The following is a 21340-nucleotide window of genomic DNA, read 5'->3' as shown; positions in this document are numbered from 1 at the left end:
TTAAAGAAAACGTACAATATTAAAACAATTAAGGGTAACACAGTATGCTTTAATTGAATTTTGTTTCTGAGTAATAATTGAATCAATTTATAAAGCTTTCTTTTTGTTTTTGATTTTTTACTCTTGCTGTAGGTCATGTTTTAAATATTTCAACATCGATGATTGTTTGAAACTGATTATTGTTTGTTATTGACGTTACCTATTAAAATAAGACGTAAGGATAGTCAGTTGTTCTACCTTATATAAATAACAATGTAGCTTTTTATTAGTTACACATGTTATTTTTGGAAAGGAAATATATTAAAAATTTAATAGTTTTAATTATCTTATGAAAAAAAGTTTTTTTTATGCAACTACTGAAAAAACTTTTTATACCAAATTTTTTTTTGTTTCATCCCTTTTGTTATGATGCACATTTTATCATTGTTTTTTGGAAAGAAAACAGGACATAATTCATTGACTAAAAAATAAATGGAAAGTTCTGCAACATCTAAGATAATGCTCGTGGATAATTTTAATTTTTCGTTTAGCTACAGAAATTGACTAAATAATAGATTGTTTTTAAATTGTCAGTATTCTGTGGTATTGTAGTTATGATTAAGTATTCATCCAATTTTTCTAGGACCATCGAATTCTCTGATATGGACGGTCAAAAACTTAAAAGCAATGTTTAGTCAATAACAACTGTTGTTAAAAATACATTTATTTTCAGAACAATACGTGAACCAATCGATAGGCTGTTTTATGCCGGAACAGAAACTGCTGTAGAATGGTGTGGATATATGGAAGGTGCAATCGAAGCGGGTGAGAGGGCTGCTCGAGAAGTTCTATATGTCATGGGGAGGATAACTCGGGACAAAATATTTCAGCCTGCTCTGGAATCAACAGTAAGTTATTATACACATGATGTTCCGTAATGACCACTCTTAATACTTAGTTTAGAAAACTCGTCAAAAGGGAATTAAAAAATACGTAAGGGGTCGCATGTTAATAATTAAGCGAAGAAGAAAACTCTCTCAAAATCTGTTGTTTTACTAGTGAGGAAGTCGGAATTAAAAAGTTCAAAACTACTTTGATTGCCCGATGAAGATACTTCAAAGCCACCTTCCTCAGTGGTAATTCATTAGATTTTGATAGCGTTTTTGTTTCCTCCTTCGTGTGTTATTAAGTAGCGTCTCCAAATGTGTGTATTTTTATGTCTTCAATTTTGATAAGGCTAAAAAATGCATTAAGAAGGTTCATTATAGAACTTACAGAAGTAAATTACTGCTGTAAGCATACTTACAATAGTAAGTAATTGCAATTATTATTACGAGTTAGCCAATATGAATATATGACAAACGGAGTATTTTATTTTAAAGTTGTCTCCATAAGCATTTAGACATTTTTCTCATTGACTAATGAGACGCCTCCTTAAAACTCCTTCGGTTGCTGATTTAAGATGTATGTAACTGATACCTAACCTAACTGATACCTTCGTCCTTATCGTAAGCGAGAAAAGCCTGTGTACTCTGTTTATGCGCCTAATGGACCGAATCATCATTGCGCAGTGTGGGTTAGCCACTTTTATTTGGCACGCCCTCGAACTACATATACTTAGAAAAGGAAGATACGATATAGGTTTATGGTGGGTGGTGGAGTTATCTCTGTGATTTAGATTAGTTCTAAACCAGGTCCTATAAATTATGCAAATGTTCCATTAACTTTGAGGCTACCATTGATGATTTTAGGAATAGGTCTTCCACAGTATTGTTGAGGTAGTCCAGGATGTGCCCCGGAAATGCAGGGATGTTGAAGCTTGAGCCTGTTGGTGACCAGTTTGCAAACCATTGTTAAGACGCCAAATTTTAAAAGTTCATCAGCAGAATTGCTGGCATACTAATGATGAGCAGGAGCTTGGTGTTGGAAATAGAATGATGATTTTCAGAGAGAGTAGTTATATTATCTTTAGTTCCAGATAGATCTTCGTCTCCAGATTTCGAGAAGCCGTGAGCGCTTTCATTTCCTGGTTTCCAATGTCTTTCGTTTCCAATGTGTGAAGGGATCTACCCAAAAACTAGAAGTAACGAAAATTGATTATATGGCAGCCTGTACTTTAATGAATTGTATCAAAACGAATAAACATGCTTATTCAGGATCAATGTAAAAAATTACTATGAAGGGGGCAGTTTCAGAGATATCTTATAGAAATAAGTGCCGTTCGGAAAGCTGGCAAGTGTAAAATATTTTTTATTTTGATTTTTTTAATTTTATTATTATCTACTATAATGGCACCACTACCTGATGACCTTTTCTCAAACAGGTTTCCATCTAATTTCCAAATTCTTTATTTTTGAATCATCGTCTGAAGCGATTATTTCAATGGTTACTGATTTTATGAAGTATGTTGAGTTTGACATGCAGAAGTTGGACGTGTTTCCTGGGGGCGGTGCATGAGTGTTAGGATATTGGTTCCTAGGAACAGGGCTGATTTTCTACGAAGACGTGAAGTGGAGAGGGTATAGTCTATTTAATTGTTTAAAGGGCTTCCATTCCGGATATAGTCTCCCATTCTGTGCCTTTATGGGGCCTTAATTCTATTAAAAATCTATTTTACAATGGCGAGAGTTTTTCTGCTTTGAAAAGGAGGAAGGTCATATTCAAGTTTAGATATATTTGTATTGCAAGGCTCATGTGGAATGCACTCTATCGCTCTTCGAGAGATTATATATTTACAACAAAATTATGATATTCATAATAAAAACAAACTATTGGACTTACAATGGAAAGTTTTTTTACACTTGAGAATGCTGATCCAAATCATGTAATATCTTATCCAATAATCCTAGAAAATGAGTGCTTTTGTTTTTAATTTTTCTTTTTCAAAAGTAATACCAACGTTTATTATGACTTTTCTCACATAATCATCAAATTTAGTTTAATTTCATGACTTAAATAATTATTAAATGAAAAATATTCTTACTGCATAATAATGTGACTCTTATAATTATATTCTTACAAAATATTCTTCTTCTTAATCTTATAATTTCATTCCTGTTAAAAATATTCTTATCATTTAAAATATTCTTTTTCTCGTTTTATATTATATTTTAAACGATATTTATTTCAATAAAATCCTTTTTTTATTCGTTCTATACTGAACTAAAGAAGTACTGAAGATATTATTATGATATAAGATATAAATTAAATATAATTACTTACTATGATTAAGTCATGAAACTTTTAGAGCTAATTTTTGTGTATCAAGGCTTAACAATTGATCACCAACCATGGTTTGATATACCCATAGAGTCTAAATAAAGACACGTAATGTTTTGATAAACATAATATAATTTTACTGAGAGGTTTTCATGGTTAAAATTATTTCTTTAACAGGTTGTCTAATTCCAACTATATATTTTCGAACGACATTAGTATTCCCATCTATATTATATAAAACACCCAATGTGCATATTGTCAAAAAAAATGATATTTATTTTCTGGCATTGGTTGCTGAAACAAATTGAGTGAAAAGTAGGGCAGAAATAAAAGGTTAAAACTGAGCAATTCATGAAAAACAAACTGTCTTATATTTTTGATATAATTATGCTTACTAATTTACGCACGTTATATAATTATTTAGAGCTTTTATTTAGTTCTTATAGCCGATTGGCCTGTGTAGGGGTTAGGGAACTGCCCTTGCATCAGAAAGGTTCTGGGTTCGAGTCCCGCGCAAGGCATGGATGTTCTTTCCTTCTCTGCACTATCTGTCCTAACTGTGGGAGCAACGTTGGCCCACCTAATATGGTGCCCCTGAAAGAGAGGCCAACAAATCTGCCATGTAAATGCCTGAATTGACGGATGTTAACACAGGTGGGCATTGGAAAAAAAAATATTCAGTTTTAGTTATGATTTATATTTGCACAAATATAATTTTTTCAATGTAGATCAGTCTAAAATTGATCCAGATTAAATTTTTCTTTTAATTTTGGTATACTGTTTCAATTTTTACTTACATTGTTATTAAGCTTTTTTTTCTTCTTATTTCTAAGTTTTTTCTTTGTTTTTTTTTTACATGCTGCGAGTTCTTGTAAGAATAAAGGAGTTAAAGCCTTTGTGTCTCTATATATTGGAGTTTTTAATTATGCATCTAGAAAAATTCTTAGTTCCAAATTTAATTTCCATGCATTGAAATGCATGTAAATCAAATTGTAAAAAATCATAATGTATGTAAATTGAATGATATTTTTTTTTTAAATCAAAGCTTTCACAGGGTGTACATGCTGCATATTTTTGAACTTTATTTTAAAAAAGCATCAAAAGTTCTTTGTACTGGAGTATACAACTATTATAAAATGCAAAATTATCCAATGAGAAGCATTTTCGTAGGGATGTTTCCGTAGCGATTGTTCACGTCAACTATAATCGTTTTAATACCAAATGGTTTATTTTTTTAAAAAAGTAACAAGTAAGTAATTTTATTAAAAAATTAACATTTTTAAGAAAATTACTCTTCGAAGTATACTCTTTAAGTTGCTCTCCTTGTTGCTCTGTCTTGTAATAGTTTTTCTTTCTTTTTTGTTTCTTACATTTTACTGCTCGCAGAAGTAGCCAAAACTTGGCGATTATTTTGGCGCAGGCATCGGTACGGAAATCTATTTGTTTCCGTTACCTATAGTTAAAAAGTCCAAAATGTCTACATATAAAATGTTGATGAGAAATTATAACCGAAATTAAGTAATTTTTTTTAACAATTTCTTTGACTTTTTCGCATAGTTAATAAAGTAAATTCTGTTTCAAATTATGTAATTTTTATTGTATTTTTCAGGGTGTGGTATCACAATCACAGGGTGTGGTATCAAGTGAATATTCTGAAACCGGGCCTAGCATCGCCTACATAATAGCATTGTCTGCTATGGTGTTAGTGACATTTAGTGTATTGAAAAATCCAAAATATCTAAAGAGTGGCTTTTTTCCCTGTTTTAATAAGCTTTAAATTAGATTTCTTTGTTTATAAAAAAAACATTTCCTGTTGAATTTGCTAAAAATAAAATATTTTTCCATATTTATTAAAACAGTTTACAATATTTTTTTTGCTCTTATTTGCATATCGTTTTAATTCCCCACTTACATTATTTGAGCGTCGAAGCACGTGCATTCCAACCACAGTATTTTTACGGAATAGAAAATAATGATAGCGTTACGCTTAACTTACGACAAACGCTAAACAAAATTTCTCTAACAACAACGAAATGACACAGCATTTCCCTGCCGATAAAGAAATCTACTGATGTGATTTCAGTAAACAGGGCAATTGAAGTTATCTTATCTCAAAAACCGAAACAGAAAAAGAACAGAGTAAATATTTCTTCTATTTTAGGTAATATTTGTTTCAAGTTGTTATGTTTGTAGTTTAAAAATATTTTCATTTTTAGGTTACGCATGTGTGTATTGTGTAATTGAATTTTTTAAATCAAATTTTTAAAATGTTAGGCTTTTGATTGTTTGAAATTAAAAAAAAGCATTAAAATGTCGCTCATGTTTTAAAGCACGTTACTTAATGTTTAGAGCTGTAAGGATGATAATGATATAAATGGAATTGTTAGGGACACATAGTCTAGTGCCTTCATTCAAAGTCATCATTGCATCGCACTGCATTACCGTAAGAAATGAACGCAATATAGCGCATTATTGCTCCCTTAAAACTTTAAATGTTATGATAATTAAGCGAGATTTAATGCGTTATTACCTGTTTCATACTCAAATTGTCATGATTAATCTCAAATATTGCGTGTTATTGTTTCTTTGAGACATTAAATGTTATGATAATTAAACGCGATGTAGCGCGTTATTATTGTTGATTTAAAAGTAGCATAAATGTCCTCATTCCTCCTAGTTGAGCTCAAATGTCAAAAGGAACAGAGGAAATTCTAGATAAACTTCGAATTGTTTTTTTATTATTTAAAAACATGTTGCTTAATGTTTAGTACTATTACGATGATGATGATTTAAATGGAACTGTTAGAGACAAACAGTGTTGTCACTGCGAGGACATCATTGCATCGTACCGCATTGCCGTAAGAAATAAACGCAATGTAGCGCATTATTGCTTCTTTGAAGTTTTAAATGTTATGATAATTCACGATATAATGCGTTATTATCTCTTTGATATTTAAAATGATACATTAAACGCAAATATCACGCGTTATTGTTTCTTTGAAACTTTAAATGTTACTATAGTTAAGAGCAATGTAACGCGTTATTGTCTATTTCATACTATGAATGTTAATGTAATTAAGCAGAAATATAGCGAGTAATTGTCTCTTTGATACTATAAATGCTAATGTAATTAAGCACAAATATAACACGTTACTGCTTCTTTGAAACTTTATGAAACTGTTAGGAACATGCAGTATTTAGGCTGGAAGAACATTAGTGCATCGCACCACGCACCGTAAAAATTGAACGCAAATGCAAAGCATTATTGTTTCTTCGAAACTTTAAATGTTATAATAATTAAGCACTATAAAGTGAGTTATTGTTTCTTTAAGATTTAAAATGTTATTACTAAACGCAAATATAGCGTGTTATCTTTTTGAAATTTAAACGGTGTGATAGTTACGAGCAATATGATTGTCACATATTAACTTTAAATGTTACGTTCAACGCAATGCAACTCATTATTATCAATTTAAAATTTTAAATGTGACTTAAAAGGTCTCATTTCTCTCGGTTATGCTGAACTGTCAAAAGTAAATGGACGGAGGAGAAAATTTCTAAATAAACTTCGAATTGCTTTTACTTAATTCTCAACCAAACAGTTGGTAATGATTATACACTCTACTCGGCGTTATCTTTAGCAACATGTAAAAAATAAGATAATCACACAATTAGATGGAGAAAATTTATAGCTGTTGTTATTTTAGAATTCTAATTCACTTTTTTTCCTGACAAAATTATACCAATATAAAGCTTAATCAGCATTTTTTGAAATGCAGTTTTGTATTATGCATTTGTCTGTGTTTAGATTTTCCACAGATATCTTTGTTTTTGAGTAATTTACGTTAAAGAGATTTTTAAGCATAATTCAAATTGGTTTCATCAGTTGAAAAAAGAGTAAAATTAAAATTTAAAAATATATATGCATATAAAAAAACGGTGAAATATGTAGTATTAAATGACTAATCAAATAATTTTTTCAGTTAATATTTAAAAAGGAATTTTATAGAAATTCTTAAAATTATTAAACGTTCTTTCACCTAATCTAATAATTGTCATTTTCTTTGTAAGAAACTTATATTAATCGCGCCGAATGATACAGTATCATTATAAGTTTATTAAGGGCTAAAAACATCATAAAAACAGAAATTGAAAACCAAACCTAAAATCCGAGATGGTGGGAAAAGAGACGCAAAAGAACTGATATCTAGGCATGAAGATGACGTATCTTAGAATTAAAAGAAGAACAATTTCTTGCCTTCTGACATAGTCTATGTATAGGTAGCGGATTATACTCTGTGTAAATAGGTGTCTCAAGGTCATCTAACGCATTGGGGAAATAGAGATACCTTAAGACACCTATTTATTTACACAGAGTATAGTATCGTTTAATTGCTCGTGAATCACATCATATTATGAATCACTAAATAAAGATATTATTTTGAAAATTGCAACAGTAAAATATATCTTTGGAATAATTTTTATTCGAAGTAGAAATGATCAATTTTGATAAAATAGAACCGGAAATGCTTTTCTTAAAATCAAAATTTAAAAATTGTTCTCAGGTTCCCTTCTTTTCCTTATTATGGGAAGAATTTTGCAAGTTGACGTGTTAAAATTTGAAATCTTTTTGAGGAAATCGTACAATATTTTGGGGTTCATGGCACTAAAAATATTGATAAGGTTCTTGTAAAGATACAAAGTGTCCTAAAGTTTACACTAGGCATTAATTATGCTTCCTTTGGTTTCTTGTCACATGTAAAGTCATATAAAATAAATACGCACTAGGGTTTGAAAATTAATATTTAAGTGGAAAAGGTAAATGAAAACGTTTTAAAAATTTGGAAAATCGTTAAAAAGATCAACTTGAATGGAGGTGACTTTAAACACTTATGAATTTTAAGTCTCTTTTATTAGATGAAGGGAACTTAACCCTTTGAAGCAAATGGGACAAAGGTGTCTCTTTAATAAATTTTTTCTGACGCTCTAATTACAAGCAAAAACATATTTTGCTTGTAATTATAATAATAATTTTATAATTATTTTATAATAGTTTTATAAAAACAGTCTAATAATTAATAAAAAAATTGTTAGATTGCTGAAATTATATTTGTACTAATACAAAATCCAAAAAAAGCAGTTTGTGAAAAATTTTCTCATCTATATTAAAATATTTATCAATAGTTGTTGTTGTCTTATGCCACTTGTCAATACTAACAAGACTATTTTAAGGCAAAGTGGTGTTCTTCTTCTTATCAATAATTTATTTCGTAAGTTAAAAAAAAATTGAACAATGAGTAACTGTTTCTCTTAGGTCTAAATAACAGCAAAAAAATTATAAATTATTATTTGGAATATTTTACCTTTAACGTAGAAAAAAACATTGGTGTTTCATGCTGTATTTTTTAACCACAAGTTATTAAAATACTACAAATAATGTTTTTCACTTATTTTGACCTAAGTTAATACGAAATAATGGAAATAATACAAAAAATATGTTTCATATAATTTCGCGTTAAAAAGTTAAAGGTGTTGTTTAAAATTAATTCGAAATCTGAAAAATATATCTAAAACAAGTGTGAAAAAACAAATAAATATTAATTAAAAAAGATAAATTAAGCTCATTATGCATCCATACATGTATGCTAAATATTTAAATATAACTGGGAAGGTTGCAGCTTTAAAATGTGATTAAGTAAAATATCTTTAGAAAAAGTCAAAAATGGTAAAAAAAAATTATTATGTTTTAATAGTATAAATTTAGTTTTTGAAAGAACAAACTATTCTGTATAGGGAAATCAAAGTGATTGCTAGGTAAGTATAAGGGTTGGTAAACAGATGGTTAAGTTTTCCAGCCAATAATTAAAAAAAAAAACTACGTAAGAATGATTTTCTGTAAATTATATAGTTTTCATAATCACCTCTTTTAGTACGTATTTTTATAAACTTTCAGCTAGGAAAAAATAAAAAAACAAAAACGCAGTCAAAACCAGACGAATCACTATTGAAGAAAACGAGATTAAAAAGATTAAACTTTTATGAATAACGCATGAAACTTAATAATTACATTTCGAATTTTTTCTGTTTCTTCATAAATCAAACTGTTTTTGATATTTTTTTATTCACAACCTTAAAAGAGATTTTTCAATTTTCGATCGCCATTACGTTTATATCCTAGCTCAAATATTAGTTAGTTTATTTATTTCACTTCATCTTTGGCGAGATTTCTAAAATCACGCATTCAGAATTGTGGTTATATAAAATCCAGAATACTCTCCATTCTGATAAACAATGAATAATTTTATTCAATTTTATAAGCACAACTTCAAATAATTCGGTGCGAAGCATTCAAACCTAATGTTGGATACTCCGTCTTAATTCACTTTTCCTCTACATCTGCAAAATGAAAAAGAACAAAGCGAAAGCACCTCTGATCAAGATCTGATCAATCACGAATTCATAAAGCGATGAAAATCTCGGATGAGAAGCTGAAGTCAATTGAAACAACCCGACTACGAAGAAAAATGAGTTTTCATCAATTTTCATCACTCTTAACGACGTTTCTTATCGTATTAACAGGTCTTGTGACATCATTAAATAAAGATAAGCGCTTGGCTTATTCGAGCGTTCAGGTTTTTACTTCTCTTTCGAGCTCAGGCTTAAAATAATCAAAAAATGGAGTCCCAAGTCATTGTTGTTGGAGGAGGGTTAAGCGGTCAGTTTATCATTTTATCTCTATATATATTGTGCATAGTTTGGCATAATAATTTCCAATTGAAGTTTTGTTTTAATTTTGCTTTATATTTGGGTCTTATCAACTTAATTTTGAAAATTTGTAATTTTGTTTTCTTTTAACACATTTTAATGTTTGTCATTTATACATTTGAAATTTTCAAAATTTTCAAATTTTAATAATATTTTAATTTTTGAAATTTAAATTGAGTTTCAATTATAATTAATTTATAAATGCTATTAAAATGATGCTAATAATGTTCAATTGAAGTTTTGTTTTAATTTTGCTTTATATTTTCAAGCCTTATCAACTTAATTTTGAAAATTTGTAATTTTGTTTTCTTTTAACACATTTTAATGTTTGTCATTTATACATTTTAAATTTTCAAAATTTACAAATTTTAATAATATTTTAATTTTTGAAATTTAAATTGAGTTTCAATTATAACTAATTTATAAATGCTATTAAAATGATGCTAATAATGTTCAATTGAAGTTTTGTTTTAATTTTACTTTATATTTTCAAGCCTTATCAACTTAATTTTGAAAATTTGTAATTTTGTTTTCTTTTAACACATTTTAATGTTTGTCATTTATACATTTTAAATTTTCAAAATTTACAAATTTTAATAATATTTTAATTTTTGAAATTTAAATTGAGTTTCAATTATAACTAATTTATAAATGCTATTAAAATGCTGTTAAATTAATTTAATCCAAGCAATCAATTGAAAGTTATTTTAGTTTATCATACATTATATAATTAAGTAAATAAACAAATGCAATTTTTACTAAGAATTAGTTTTGTCTTTAATTTTATAAAGAACTAAACAAGCGAGTCAAAATAATTAAGTTTAAAACATTTTTATTAAGGATTAGCTTTGTTTCTAGTTTTATAAGCAACGACACAAGTATAGCTATAGTGAGTTAAAATAATTAAGTTAAAGAAATGTTTACTTCGGATTAGCTTTGTTTTTAGTTTTATAAGCAACCACACAAGTATAGCAAGTGAGTTAAAATAATTAAGTTAATGAAATGTTTACTTTGGATTAGCTTTGTTTTTAGTATTATAAACAACCACACAAGTATAGCTAGTGAGTTAAAATAATTGAGTCAATAACAATTTCATTAAGGATTAGTGTTTTTTAATTTTATAAAGAACTAAACAAGTGTCGCTAGTGAGTTGTAATTATGTTTAGGAAATTTTTATTAAAGATTAGCTTTGCTTTTAGTTTTACAACAACTAGACAAGTTTGGTCAATGAGTTAAAAAAATTTAATTAATGAAATGTTTACACCGGATTAGTCTTGTTTTTAGTTTTATAAACAATAGACGGGTGTAGTCAGTAAACCACCATCAGAATTTTTTTTAGCACTTTGTTAATTCTTATTTTTCCAGTGAAATTTTATTATTATGCATATAATAATGCTTGAAACATGCGTCTAAAGAATTTTATTACATTTAAATTTATATTTTTTCACATAGTATACAATTATAAGATTTAAGATTTGTTTATTACAATTGAGTATAAAAACTCTATATCCCTATATATACTAGCTCTAGAAATTAATTTATTAATTTATCGAGGAGACATTTACTACTAGTAATTTACATATCAGAATATTAAAAAAATTTCAAAATAAGATTTGCTAAAATTAAACTTGCTTGCATAAATAACATTAAATTTTTGATAATGAAATTATTGTGCTTGATTTAGCTTATTATATTTTGCATGTATTTCGTTGGGTCGTATTTTTCATGCGTTTTTAAACCACAATTTATATCAAACAAAGCAACAATGGTTCCAGTGACAATTTATTTTCACTCGGTATTTATTAATTATTTTCTATTATTACAAATGCGTTATTAATTTTATAGAGAATATATTTACATTTAATAATTCACATTTTAGATCATTGAATAAATTTCAAAATAAAATTTTCTGTGTATAAAACTTGATCCCTCCTTAAAGATAGCGCTAAATTTTTGTTAATTAATATTCTTTTAATGCATTCGCTTACGCGTATTGTCTTTTTCATGAATTTCGCATGAGAGTAGATTGTATTTTTCACATACGTTAAAATTACATTTTAGTGCCCTTCAAATTATAATGGCATGAATTAAAGATTATTTTTAATCTTTTTATCTTCCAATTTGGTCCCAGCAGATCACCGAAGTCAAGCATCACTGGCTACGATCAGTGTGCGGGTGGGTGACCACTTGGATCAGTCTGCGTAGGGACCGAGGGTGTGCGGTATTGGTCCTCGTTGAACTGTGCTACCGTAAAGTGCTCGACTTCGCGCGCAGGTCGTTAGGCTACCGAAGCAGGGGTGCCATCCCCTCCGCAGAGGATCAAAATTGTGATGGCATGTCTTCGGATCATCCTCCGGGATGTTTCCCAGACCGTCGCCAATAGCCCATTGTGCAGCTCTAGTGTGACGTAAATTAACAACAACAACAATCTTTCAATTTGATCCCAGAAAGGAATTTAGTTTGATATGCCTGATCTAAGCAGTTAACGCAGTCTATCAGTTATTTAAGCAGTTTAGTTTATCTCTTCTTAAACGTAATACGTTATTCCAAGTTGTTTGTGAATTATTTTCCTTGAAGGTCAAAACAATATAAACTTTATGAGCATTCTACATGGAGAAAACAATTCTGGTAAAATTGCCACATTGTATGGTATTGTCATTTCTGGTAAATACGACCAAAGTATGTGGTATTTAAGCCATTAATTTAGTAATTTTTCCATTCATATGATAATAGTTTATCTGAAATTCTGGTTTTCAAAATGACAGTTCCTATTACCACACATTCTCGTGATGTAGAAAATATTACTCGTTTGTCTATCCAAATGTATTTTATTCTCACACTGTCATTAATATTCATAACTAAATTTGCATGTCTTGATGTTTGGATTTGAATCTTAATTATATTCTGAAATTGTATGATCTATTGTTCTAGAAAAGTAAAATAGGATGTAACAGTAAACGTAAATGGATAGGACATGATGGAAATACGTAGTATCAAATCTAAACAAGTAATTAAATGTTTAATGCATATGTTACCACAAAAGTTTTAAAGTTTAAAATTTTTTATGTGCACACTGCTTAGCTAATCTGCTGTTTAATTGATTTGTTTTGTAAAAGTGCGGGTATAACGCGTGGGTGCGGTACTACCACTTATACGAGGATAAGTTTAGTACTTTGAGCAATACTATCTAAGTCAACAAAGTTATAGTGGAACAATTTGCACCATATTCGATTGCATAATTTCTGGTTTTCTTGGGATTTTTTTCCACGTTGCATAAGACGTATGAACCTGAAAAATATGGTGAATGCGCATTTGAGCTTTTTTTAATGTCCGTATTTACGAGGCCTTTTTTGTTTTTTTGGAGTCTTTCAAATTAAATGTATAATTTCATACAGTTTTTATAGGAGTCGCGATGGATCAAGGGATAGAGCATTCACCTTCCAATGAGGCGAACCGGGTTCGAATCCCAGTCGATACGAATTCCGCATCCGGCTTGTACCGACTACAGTGCTGACGTGAAATATCCTCAGTGGTGGACGGATCATGAGTTAGAGTCCCCTTGCCGTCAGGCTAACCGTGGGAGGTTCTCGTGGTCTTCCTCTCCATTTAACGCAAATGTGGGTTAGCTCCATCAAAAAGTCTTCCACGAAAGCAAATTTCTGCCAATATTCGATTCAGGTGTTCCCTTGTCTTCTGGATTGGGTTCAAAATTACAAGGCTACGGAGTTGAACATTAGTAGTCGTAAACCCATAAAATTGGGTCAGTTGTTCAACTACTAATATAAAATAAAATAAAATAAAATAAAATAAATTAAAATAAAATACCGTTTTTATAAATATTGGCACGAGCTTCCTCAGCAAGGAGCCACACAACAGGAAATACGAAAGGAGAAACAAACGCTTAACGATGAGTTCACGAAGGACGAAAAGCTGGTTGGGTTTTGGATAAAAACTCTGATCAAATTTTTGAGTTAGCTTAAGTAAATAATCAAATCAGAGTTCAGCAACTGAAACTGAAACGTGCAAAAAGAAAAAAATAATTTGAAAAATTATAAATCGCGTCTAGCTCTTGAGTTAATATCTCTTAATTAGTGAATATCGTAATCGCTAAAACGGTTCTACAAAAAAATGAGCACGAAAAATCAAATGAAAATCAGGAAAAGGAATCAAATTGAAGGAAAAATTAAAGATTATATGTCTCTGAATCAAAAGGAAATGAAATCTTGTTATCTGAAAACGATGTTTCGACTTTACAAAGAACTGGAATCAACTTTCGCCAGGATTAAAAATTCAGATAAGTTGATCAGGTTGTTATGCTACATTATCAATGCATCTTTTACATCTCAAGAAGAAGACAGTGCTTTTATAGTAACATTACTACAATCTCTTCTCCAAATTAATGGCAACCTACATTCTGTTTTGATCGTCAGTTTCGGATCATCCTACAGAAATATTTTCGAATTTTTGCTCTATCACGCAACTAGGCAGAGGACCACCTTTGATGGTTATCGTTTGATGTGTTCATCATTGCTTAATTGCTCATATCCAGGTACGGCAATTGAAAGTGCAGTACGTTACTGTTGCCCAGAATTAGTGCATTGCCTGCTAAGGTATGGTGCTATGTATTCATACAGTAATGGATACGCTAAAATGACGCTTCAAAATGGTTGCGAATATGTACCACCATTTCAGTCTCATTCAGAAGGGCATGCTAGACTCTGCGCTAGCCTGATATCTATAATCATCGAACGATATGAAGCTTATAAAACTAGAACGATAATGCTAGATGTTGGAGATCCTGACCAATGCAAAAAGCTATTTAAATGTGGACGTTTGCTTATGAAGGATATGGCGCTTTTAAAAATAAGCTATGTTCTTGACAAATATGATATAATTGTTGATAAGATGATTTTGCATCAGCTTAATGCTTATATTCCAGGGTTACAAAATTTCATCTGTTACCCCTTGCCACTGAAGCACGCTTGCAAACTAACCGTGAGGAAAATATTAAACGAGAATTGGCAATTGCCTCATGGTATTAACCAGTTATCATTATCAAATGACATAAAAGATTACTTAGACTTGAGAGATGATTTCTAAACTACGTTTTAAGAGCGTTAAATTATTTAATTTTAAAAATTAAGCAAAGCTGTTGATTTACATGCTTTTTAATTTATGAATGAAATAAAATTACTTGTACAATGAAAGTTGCTGATAAATTTTATACATATTAATTGTGTAGTTTTTCATGAGAAATTTTAGCATGGTAAACAATCTTTGCGAAAAGCAGTTTTTCATTTCTAGATGCTTTGAATGACAGTAAGAAGATAGAAATCTAACATATGTACGCACTTTTTAAGATGCTGAAACTCAGAGAAACTTTGGTATTGACTTTAATTATTTTCATGTGGAAATTCTGTATTTTCGTGTTTGAAACAGCTGTGGCGAGAGAAATGGTTTTTGGCACATTTGCAGCTCGTTGAGAAATAGGCCACTACATACGTATAGCTCCAGATACCAAGAATAACGGAAGCATCCATAATACCGTTATTGATTCTAAATATTTTCTTGCAGACTTTTGGTACATTCGTATTCTAAACAGCCATAGCGAGAAACGTTTTTCGTCATTTTGGACAAGTAAGCAAATACAGAATAATCGCCAACTCGGAAGTACCGAACAAAGTTTTTTGACAAATAAGATACTATAGAATCTGCGCATACACAGACATATTCATTTAATGCGGAACTACGATGCTTCAGTGTTGTAAACAGCTAAGGCGAGAAAAAGTTTTAGGAAGTTGACTATATAGAGTTTGTAGAAACTTACTGCATCTCATGTTCAAGAGTTCGTGGGTTCAATCCTCGCCGCCCGAAAACTCCCCGTGTAGAAATGGTGACTGATGCACGCTAAATCTGTCGAGTCGCAAAGCCCTCCATGTTCCCATAGCAAATCAATACCTCTGGGGATACTGATCCAGGAGTTTCCTTGTCTTCTGGATTGGTTCAAAACTACGAGGCTACGGAGTTGAACATTAGTTGTCGTAAACCCAAAATTCGGTCTGCTGTTCAACGTCGGATATAAATATAAATGGGGTGCACCTCTTATTTTTGGGATTTTTTTATGTTCTTGCAGGAAACAAGAAAATGATTTAAAACTGCAATTTTCTAATAATAAGAAAATTCGATAAAAATAGTTGTAAATGGGAAATTTTATGTACATTAAAAGCTCTAAATTACAGTGCTCATTCCAAGCATTACCCATTTCAACACTCTAGCCAGGAATATTATTAAACAGCATTTTCAAGGAGCAGTATCACTAAACATTTTATTGCGCTTTATATCAAGGCAGTTTCATTTGTCACACAGAGCACTTATTTTTTTCTTCGTGGTACTAACGATATAGCTACACTTGTTGCATGGCATTATTGAATCTGCCTTTTTTTAATCAACAGATTCGAGCTTTTGGTGAGGTAATAACGATATAGACCCAATGGTTTTTATATACTCTAATATTTATAAACCTCTCGAGGGCTGCATTAACTTTTTGATTCTTGGTGATAAACTTGTAAATTAACAAGCACTAAGAAAAATTCTATGATGCTTATTGCCACTCATTGGAATTCACTGATTCAATTTCCAAACTATTGGCATAACATTTAAATCTAATCACTTTTCTCGGTTATCATTGCAATTTCATTTACAATTTTCAATTAAAAAAAAAATTTATTTGAATTTTGGTTGCTGCAAAAAGTTAAGAGATCATTGAAGGCTATTTGATAAAAAAGATTTCGTAATTGTGGGAAAAGATACTTCCTAATATTGTTTTAGAATTCTTGAACTTGAACTGTATGTATTAAGTGGACACAGTTTAACAAACAAAGGGGAAAAAATTACGAAAGTTATTATTTACTGTTTAAAAACAGATTACTATTGAAAAGATACTATTAAGATAAAAGATACTATTTGAAAAAAGAAAGATAAAAGATACTATTTGAAAAAAGAAAGAAAAAAGATTAATATGTTAAGATACCAATTGAAAAATGTTTAACATAAAATGCGGAATCAAGTAATATTATAGGATTGTCTATATAATAAAGAAACACCGTTTTCATTCGTAAGCTTTTCAATTGGGAGAATTAAACAAAATCAAAAATGTAATAATTAAAAAAAATATTGAAATATAACTAAAAAAAAATGGGTAACTAAAAAAGGGATGATGAATAAATATTGCAGAGTAACTTTTAATAGTGAAATGCAATTTTATGAAACCCGCACTATTTCTAGACTGGTCCTTTAATTGCAGTTTTACTCATTACGGAAGTGGATCTGCAATTTCTTTGGTAGGCGGAGTATTCATTCTTTTAAGCTGTCTGGATAGGTTTTTATTCATTCATTTATTTACTTCTTAAATAGAAGTGGCTACGGATGGAAATGGAAAATAATCTATCGCGATATCGATAGATACGATTCAAACGATAGATAGGATTCAAACGATAGACTCGGTAAAATATCATTTCATAGAATCCCGTGCTCTTAGCTCTTAACTTTTAACTAAAATATTATTGTAGAGAATATAGAACAATAGATTTAGTTTATTTACAAATCAATGGAGAATTTATTTACTTCTTAAATAGAAGTGGCTACGAATGGAAGAGGAAAATAATCTATTGCGATAACAATAGATAGGATTCAAACGATAGATAAGATTCAAACGATAGATTCGGAAAAATGTCATTCATTGCATGGAATCCCGTGCTCTTAGCTCCTAACTTTGAAATAAAATATTATTGTAGAGAATATAGAACAATAGATTTAATTTATTTACAAATCAATGGAGAATTTATTTACTTCTTAAATAGAAGTGGCTACGAATGGAAGAGGAAAATAATCTATTGCGATAACAATAGATAGGATTCAAACGATAGATAAGATTCAAACGATAGATTCGGAAAAATGTCATTCATTGCATGGAATCCCGTGCTCTTAGCTCTTAACTTTGAAATAAAATATTACTGGAGAGAATATAGAACAATAGATTTAATTTATTTACAAATCAATGGAGAATTTATTTACTTCTTAAATAGAAGTGGCTACGAATGGAAGTGGAAAATAATCTATTGCGATAACAATAGATAGGATTCAAACGATAGATAAGATTCAAACGATAGATTCGGAAAAATGTTATTGCATAGAATCCTGTGCTCTAAGCTCTTAACTTTAAAATAAAATATTATTGTAGAGAATATAGGACAATGGATTTAAGGAGCAATTTCTTTTTTTACATTTATCAAAAGACTTGGTTATTATTACTGATAACCGTATGAACTAGGAAAATAATCCGGCTGAAATGTATGAGGCCTTGCCCGGCATTCACTTGTCTTTTACTACCTAAATTGTTTTTTTTATTTTTTATTTTTTTATGGTAAATATCCAAAAGTCAGTATCCTCTACATTTTTGCTGTTTTGTAGGTAAAGAGACCTTGTTCGGTATTCCTTTCATTGAAAGTTTTATTAAATTTAGTTTAGGCGTAAAATTCGTAGCTGCCTCCGGCCGAAAAAAACTGTTTCTAAATCCAGAGAACAAAAATAAATTTTGTCTGTTGTGCCTACCTAGAGGAAAAAGCAGGCATGTTAAAATCCTAGAATAACCCACCTCTTGGCGACGTTTTGAAATCTCGCAAAATTTTCGATTATTATTGGGATCAATGTTGCTTTTTGATTATTAAAAAAAAATATTTAAATTATTACATTATTACTCGTTCATTCACTCGTCATTTTCAACTGGTACCGCACAAAAAAAATAAAAAATGAAATAATAACGGTAATAAATGAAATAATGGTTAAAAAATGAAATTATAACGTTGATTCTAACAGCTAGAGATCAGAAGCATAAATGGCAAAATAAATAAACCCTTTTACCTCTTTTCGAACGAAATCCAACTTTCGCGTTGGCATACATATCAAATAACCATTCAGGTTTAAGAATTTTTGGTGGTGTGATCAGACGTTCAAAATAATCTTCCTGAAATATGCTCCAGAAACCAAGTGTGGCGAAATTTCAAAAACTTGCTTGGCGAGATTTTAAAAAAAATCGCCACGAGGTGGGCTTTGGCTATTCTAAGATCAAACGCAGAATGAATTCCCTACTTTTCATTACCATCTACAAAATAAATTAAATATCCATTCCCACAAGAAAGAAGGGAGCTAAGAATTGAAAGGTGATTGTCTGCTCTCGGAATAATGCTAAAAAAATAATAATTCATAAATTTTATGTTGATAATAACCAAAGAAATCTGATTTTTCAGGCGAGAAAATTGAATCATACCATATACATTTTTGGCCATTAAGAATACGCAAGATATCGAAAACGGCTTTATGCTGTTTTTTTATACTTAAAAAAAAATTGATGAAACAAAATAATAAGTAGTTGACACTTAGTTAATGTTTTTTTCTTTTGCCTCATTATGTAAGTTAAATAAATTTTAAAATGAAAGTAAATCATTTTCAAAATTTAGATTTCTAATTCATTTGTATTTCTTCTTTTTTTTTAAAAAAACATCTTAATTTCGTGAAATATTTGCATATATTTTACATTTTTTCCTTGACATTTGTAATATTTTTGAAAAGAGTAAGTAAAAGAAATATTTGATGTTAGAAAAATAGAACAGTTCAAAATAACACTAGACGAATATGTTTTTCGTCTGAATCGCTTAAGGAAGTAAAATAACAAAATGTCAGACTGGCATTAAACCGGAAACGTTTATTTCAATAAACGATAAATAATAGTAGGAACTGTAACCGCAAATGTAACTCGGAAATTTTTTTGTTCGGAATTAAAAATAATTCATATCTTGTAAAAACTATTTTTAGTTTGACCTTGAAAGCAAAGTGAGTTCATGGTACAACATTGAGTAAAGATTTCGTTAAAAGAGATGAACTGATTAGATTACAAATTATCTTTGAGTGATAATTGGTTCTATAGATTGCAGAAATTCTTGTTATTATTTTTTTCTGGAACAATGAACAATTACTGATATAATTTTGTTTTCATTTTTCTCGTCTATTATCGAACTAATTAAAGGTATTCATTTAAGAAAATCGCATGTCATGTGGCTTTTCTTTCGTTAACACTAATAAATAATTTCAGTGAAAAAAATATTAATTTATGAGCCACTCATTATGTGATTATAATCAAAGTTTTTTCAGAGTGTTTAAAAATTACAAACCTTTAATATATATTTTTAGAATCGTGTCAAAAATCAAGTCAAAAAAGTTTATACAGTTGAGGGCACAAATGCGAGGAAAAGCATATTTGCGCCCTCAAACACGTTTTTCTTCCTATTAGAAGTACAATATTTTATTAGGTGTACAATTAGCTATGTACCTATTAGATGTACAATGCAAAATATAAATTTTTTTTAATGAGTGATGAAATTTAGTAAATGCCATAAAATTTGGTAATATATCATGATACCTTAGAGCATGGCATAAAAACATTAATTTGCTTAAATTTACTTTTCAGTTTCGTATTTTTTACGAAGTGTGTTGTAGGAACTATAATTTTAAAAACCAGAATTTTCGGTAAATCGTTATTTATTACAGTTAAATTTATCATATAAAAACAAAAATTATTTTTTTTATTATAACTTATAAATTAAAATTAGGAATCTTCTTTTTGTACATTCTGTTTCTTAGGAATTAGGTAAAATTTTTCTTTTACTTTTAGGTTTAAGTGCTGCAAAATGGTTAAAGGAATCAGGAGTCAATGTTATTCTACTGGAAGCAAGGGATCGCGTTGGAGGACGAACACTTACGAAATTTGTAAATAATTTTTGTTTTCAGTACTATTTAAGTACTATACAGTATTATTCAGTACTTGCATAAATTAAATGTACTTGTTCAATATACGTTTGAATAGCTTCAGTGATTATGCCTAGCCATGCGACTTAAATCAGCTTCAGTTGGATACCTGTAAGCGACGTCACGCGTGTTAGTGTCGAGCCTGATTGGCTTCTGAATCGACAAATACTCCGATTTACTTTCGATGACGTCACTTGCAGGTATCCAATTACTTTAAATTGTGCACATAATTTAAAAATATAATTAACGTATACAGTGCTCAAAATAAAAAACGGACCACCTTGAATAACTTTTGATGCAATGATTGGATCTTCGAGTTTTTGGACTTCTTCTTAATGATTCGAAAGGATGATTTCAAATACTCTAATTAATTAGTGCAGACGATATTTTGCGATACGAAATCAGACACAAAAATGTACTTTCTCAGAATAAACATACTTTTTTTTTGACGGATTCAGATTTCTGACCTCAAAATCTGGTAAATATGGTCCTAATAGTTTGGTCAGGAGAGCAGGAC

At 29.8% G+C, this 21340-nt stretch overlaps 3 protein-coding genes and 1 long non-coding RNA gene across 5 annotated transcripts in view; 2 read left to right on the top strand and 2 right to left on the bottom strand.

Annotated features, from left to right (window-relative positions):
- LOC107456158 (amine oxidase [flavin-containing] B) overlaps nt 1–5054 on the top strand; it is a 30172-nt gene extending 25118 nt beyond the window's left edge. The window contains exons 13-14 of the mRNA XM_016073941.5: nt 713–887; nt 4808–5054. Of these exons, the coding sequence (XP_015929427.3) occupies nt 713–887; nt 4808–4975 (343 nt within the window). The 3' untranslated portion in view covers nt 4976–5054. The remainder of the gene's footprint in view (nt 1–712; nt 888–4807) is intronic.
- Nucleotides 1–18992, bottom strand: part of LOC139426936 (uncharacterized) — a 32451-nt gene extending 13459 nt beyond the window's left edge. Inside the window, exon 1 of one of the 2 annotated variants that reach the window (XR_011638060.2) lies at nt 18883–18992. Coding sequence is in view for 1 of the 2 variants with exons in the window: in XM_087151708.1 (XP_087007834.1) it covers nt 18883–18922 (40 nt within the window). In the remaining variant the exon portion in view is untranslated. The remainder of the gene's footprint in view (nt 1–18882) is intronic. The other variant, XM_087151708.1, reaches the window with a different exon arrangement.
- On the bottom strand, nt 670–7517 carry LOC107456159 (uncharacterized). Its single transcript, XR_006224954.3, has 2 exons — nt 7361–7517; nt 670–2056 (listed from the first exon to the last, which is right to left on the bottom strand). It is a non-coding gene; the product is annotated as an uncharacterized LOC107456159 (long non-coding RNA).
- Nucleotides 9712–21340, top strand: part of LOC107456157 (amine oxidase [flavin-containing]) — a 37397-nt gene continuing 25768 nt past the window's right edge. The window contains exons 1-2 of the mRNA XM_016073940.4: nt 9712–9913; nt 20690–20784. Coding sequence (XP_015929426.1) covers nt 9874–9913; nt 20690–20784 — 135 coding nt within the window. The 5' untranslated portion in view covers nt 9712–9873. The remainder of the gene's footprint in view (nt 9914–20689; nt 20785–21340) is intronic.

Source organism: Parasteatoda tepidariorum, chromosome 9 (assembly GCF_982258835.1).
Source record: "Parasteatoda tepidariorum strain Cologne lab strain chromosome 9, Ptep-v5.0, whole genome shotgun sequence".
Lineage (NCBI taxonomy): Eukaryota > Metazoa > Arthropoda > Arachnida > Araneae > Theridiidae > Parasteatoda > Parasteatoda tepidariorum.
This window is presented reverse-complemented; position numbering and strand designations above follow the sequence as displayed.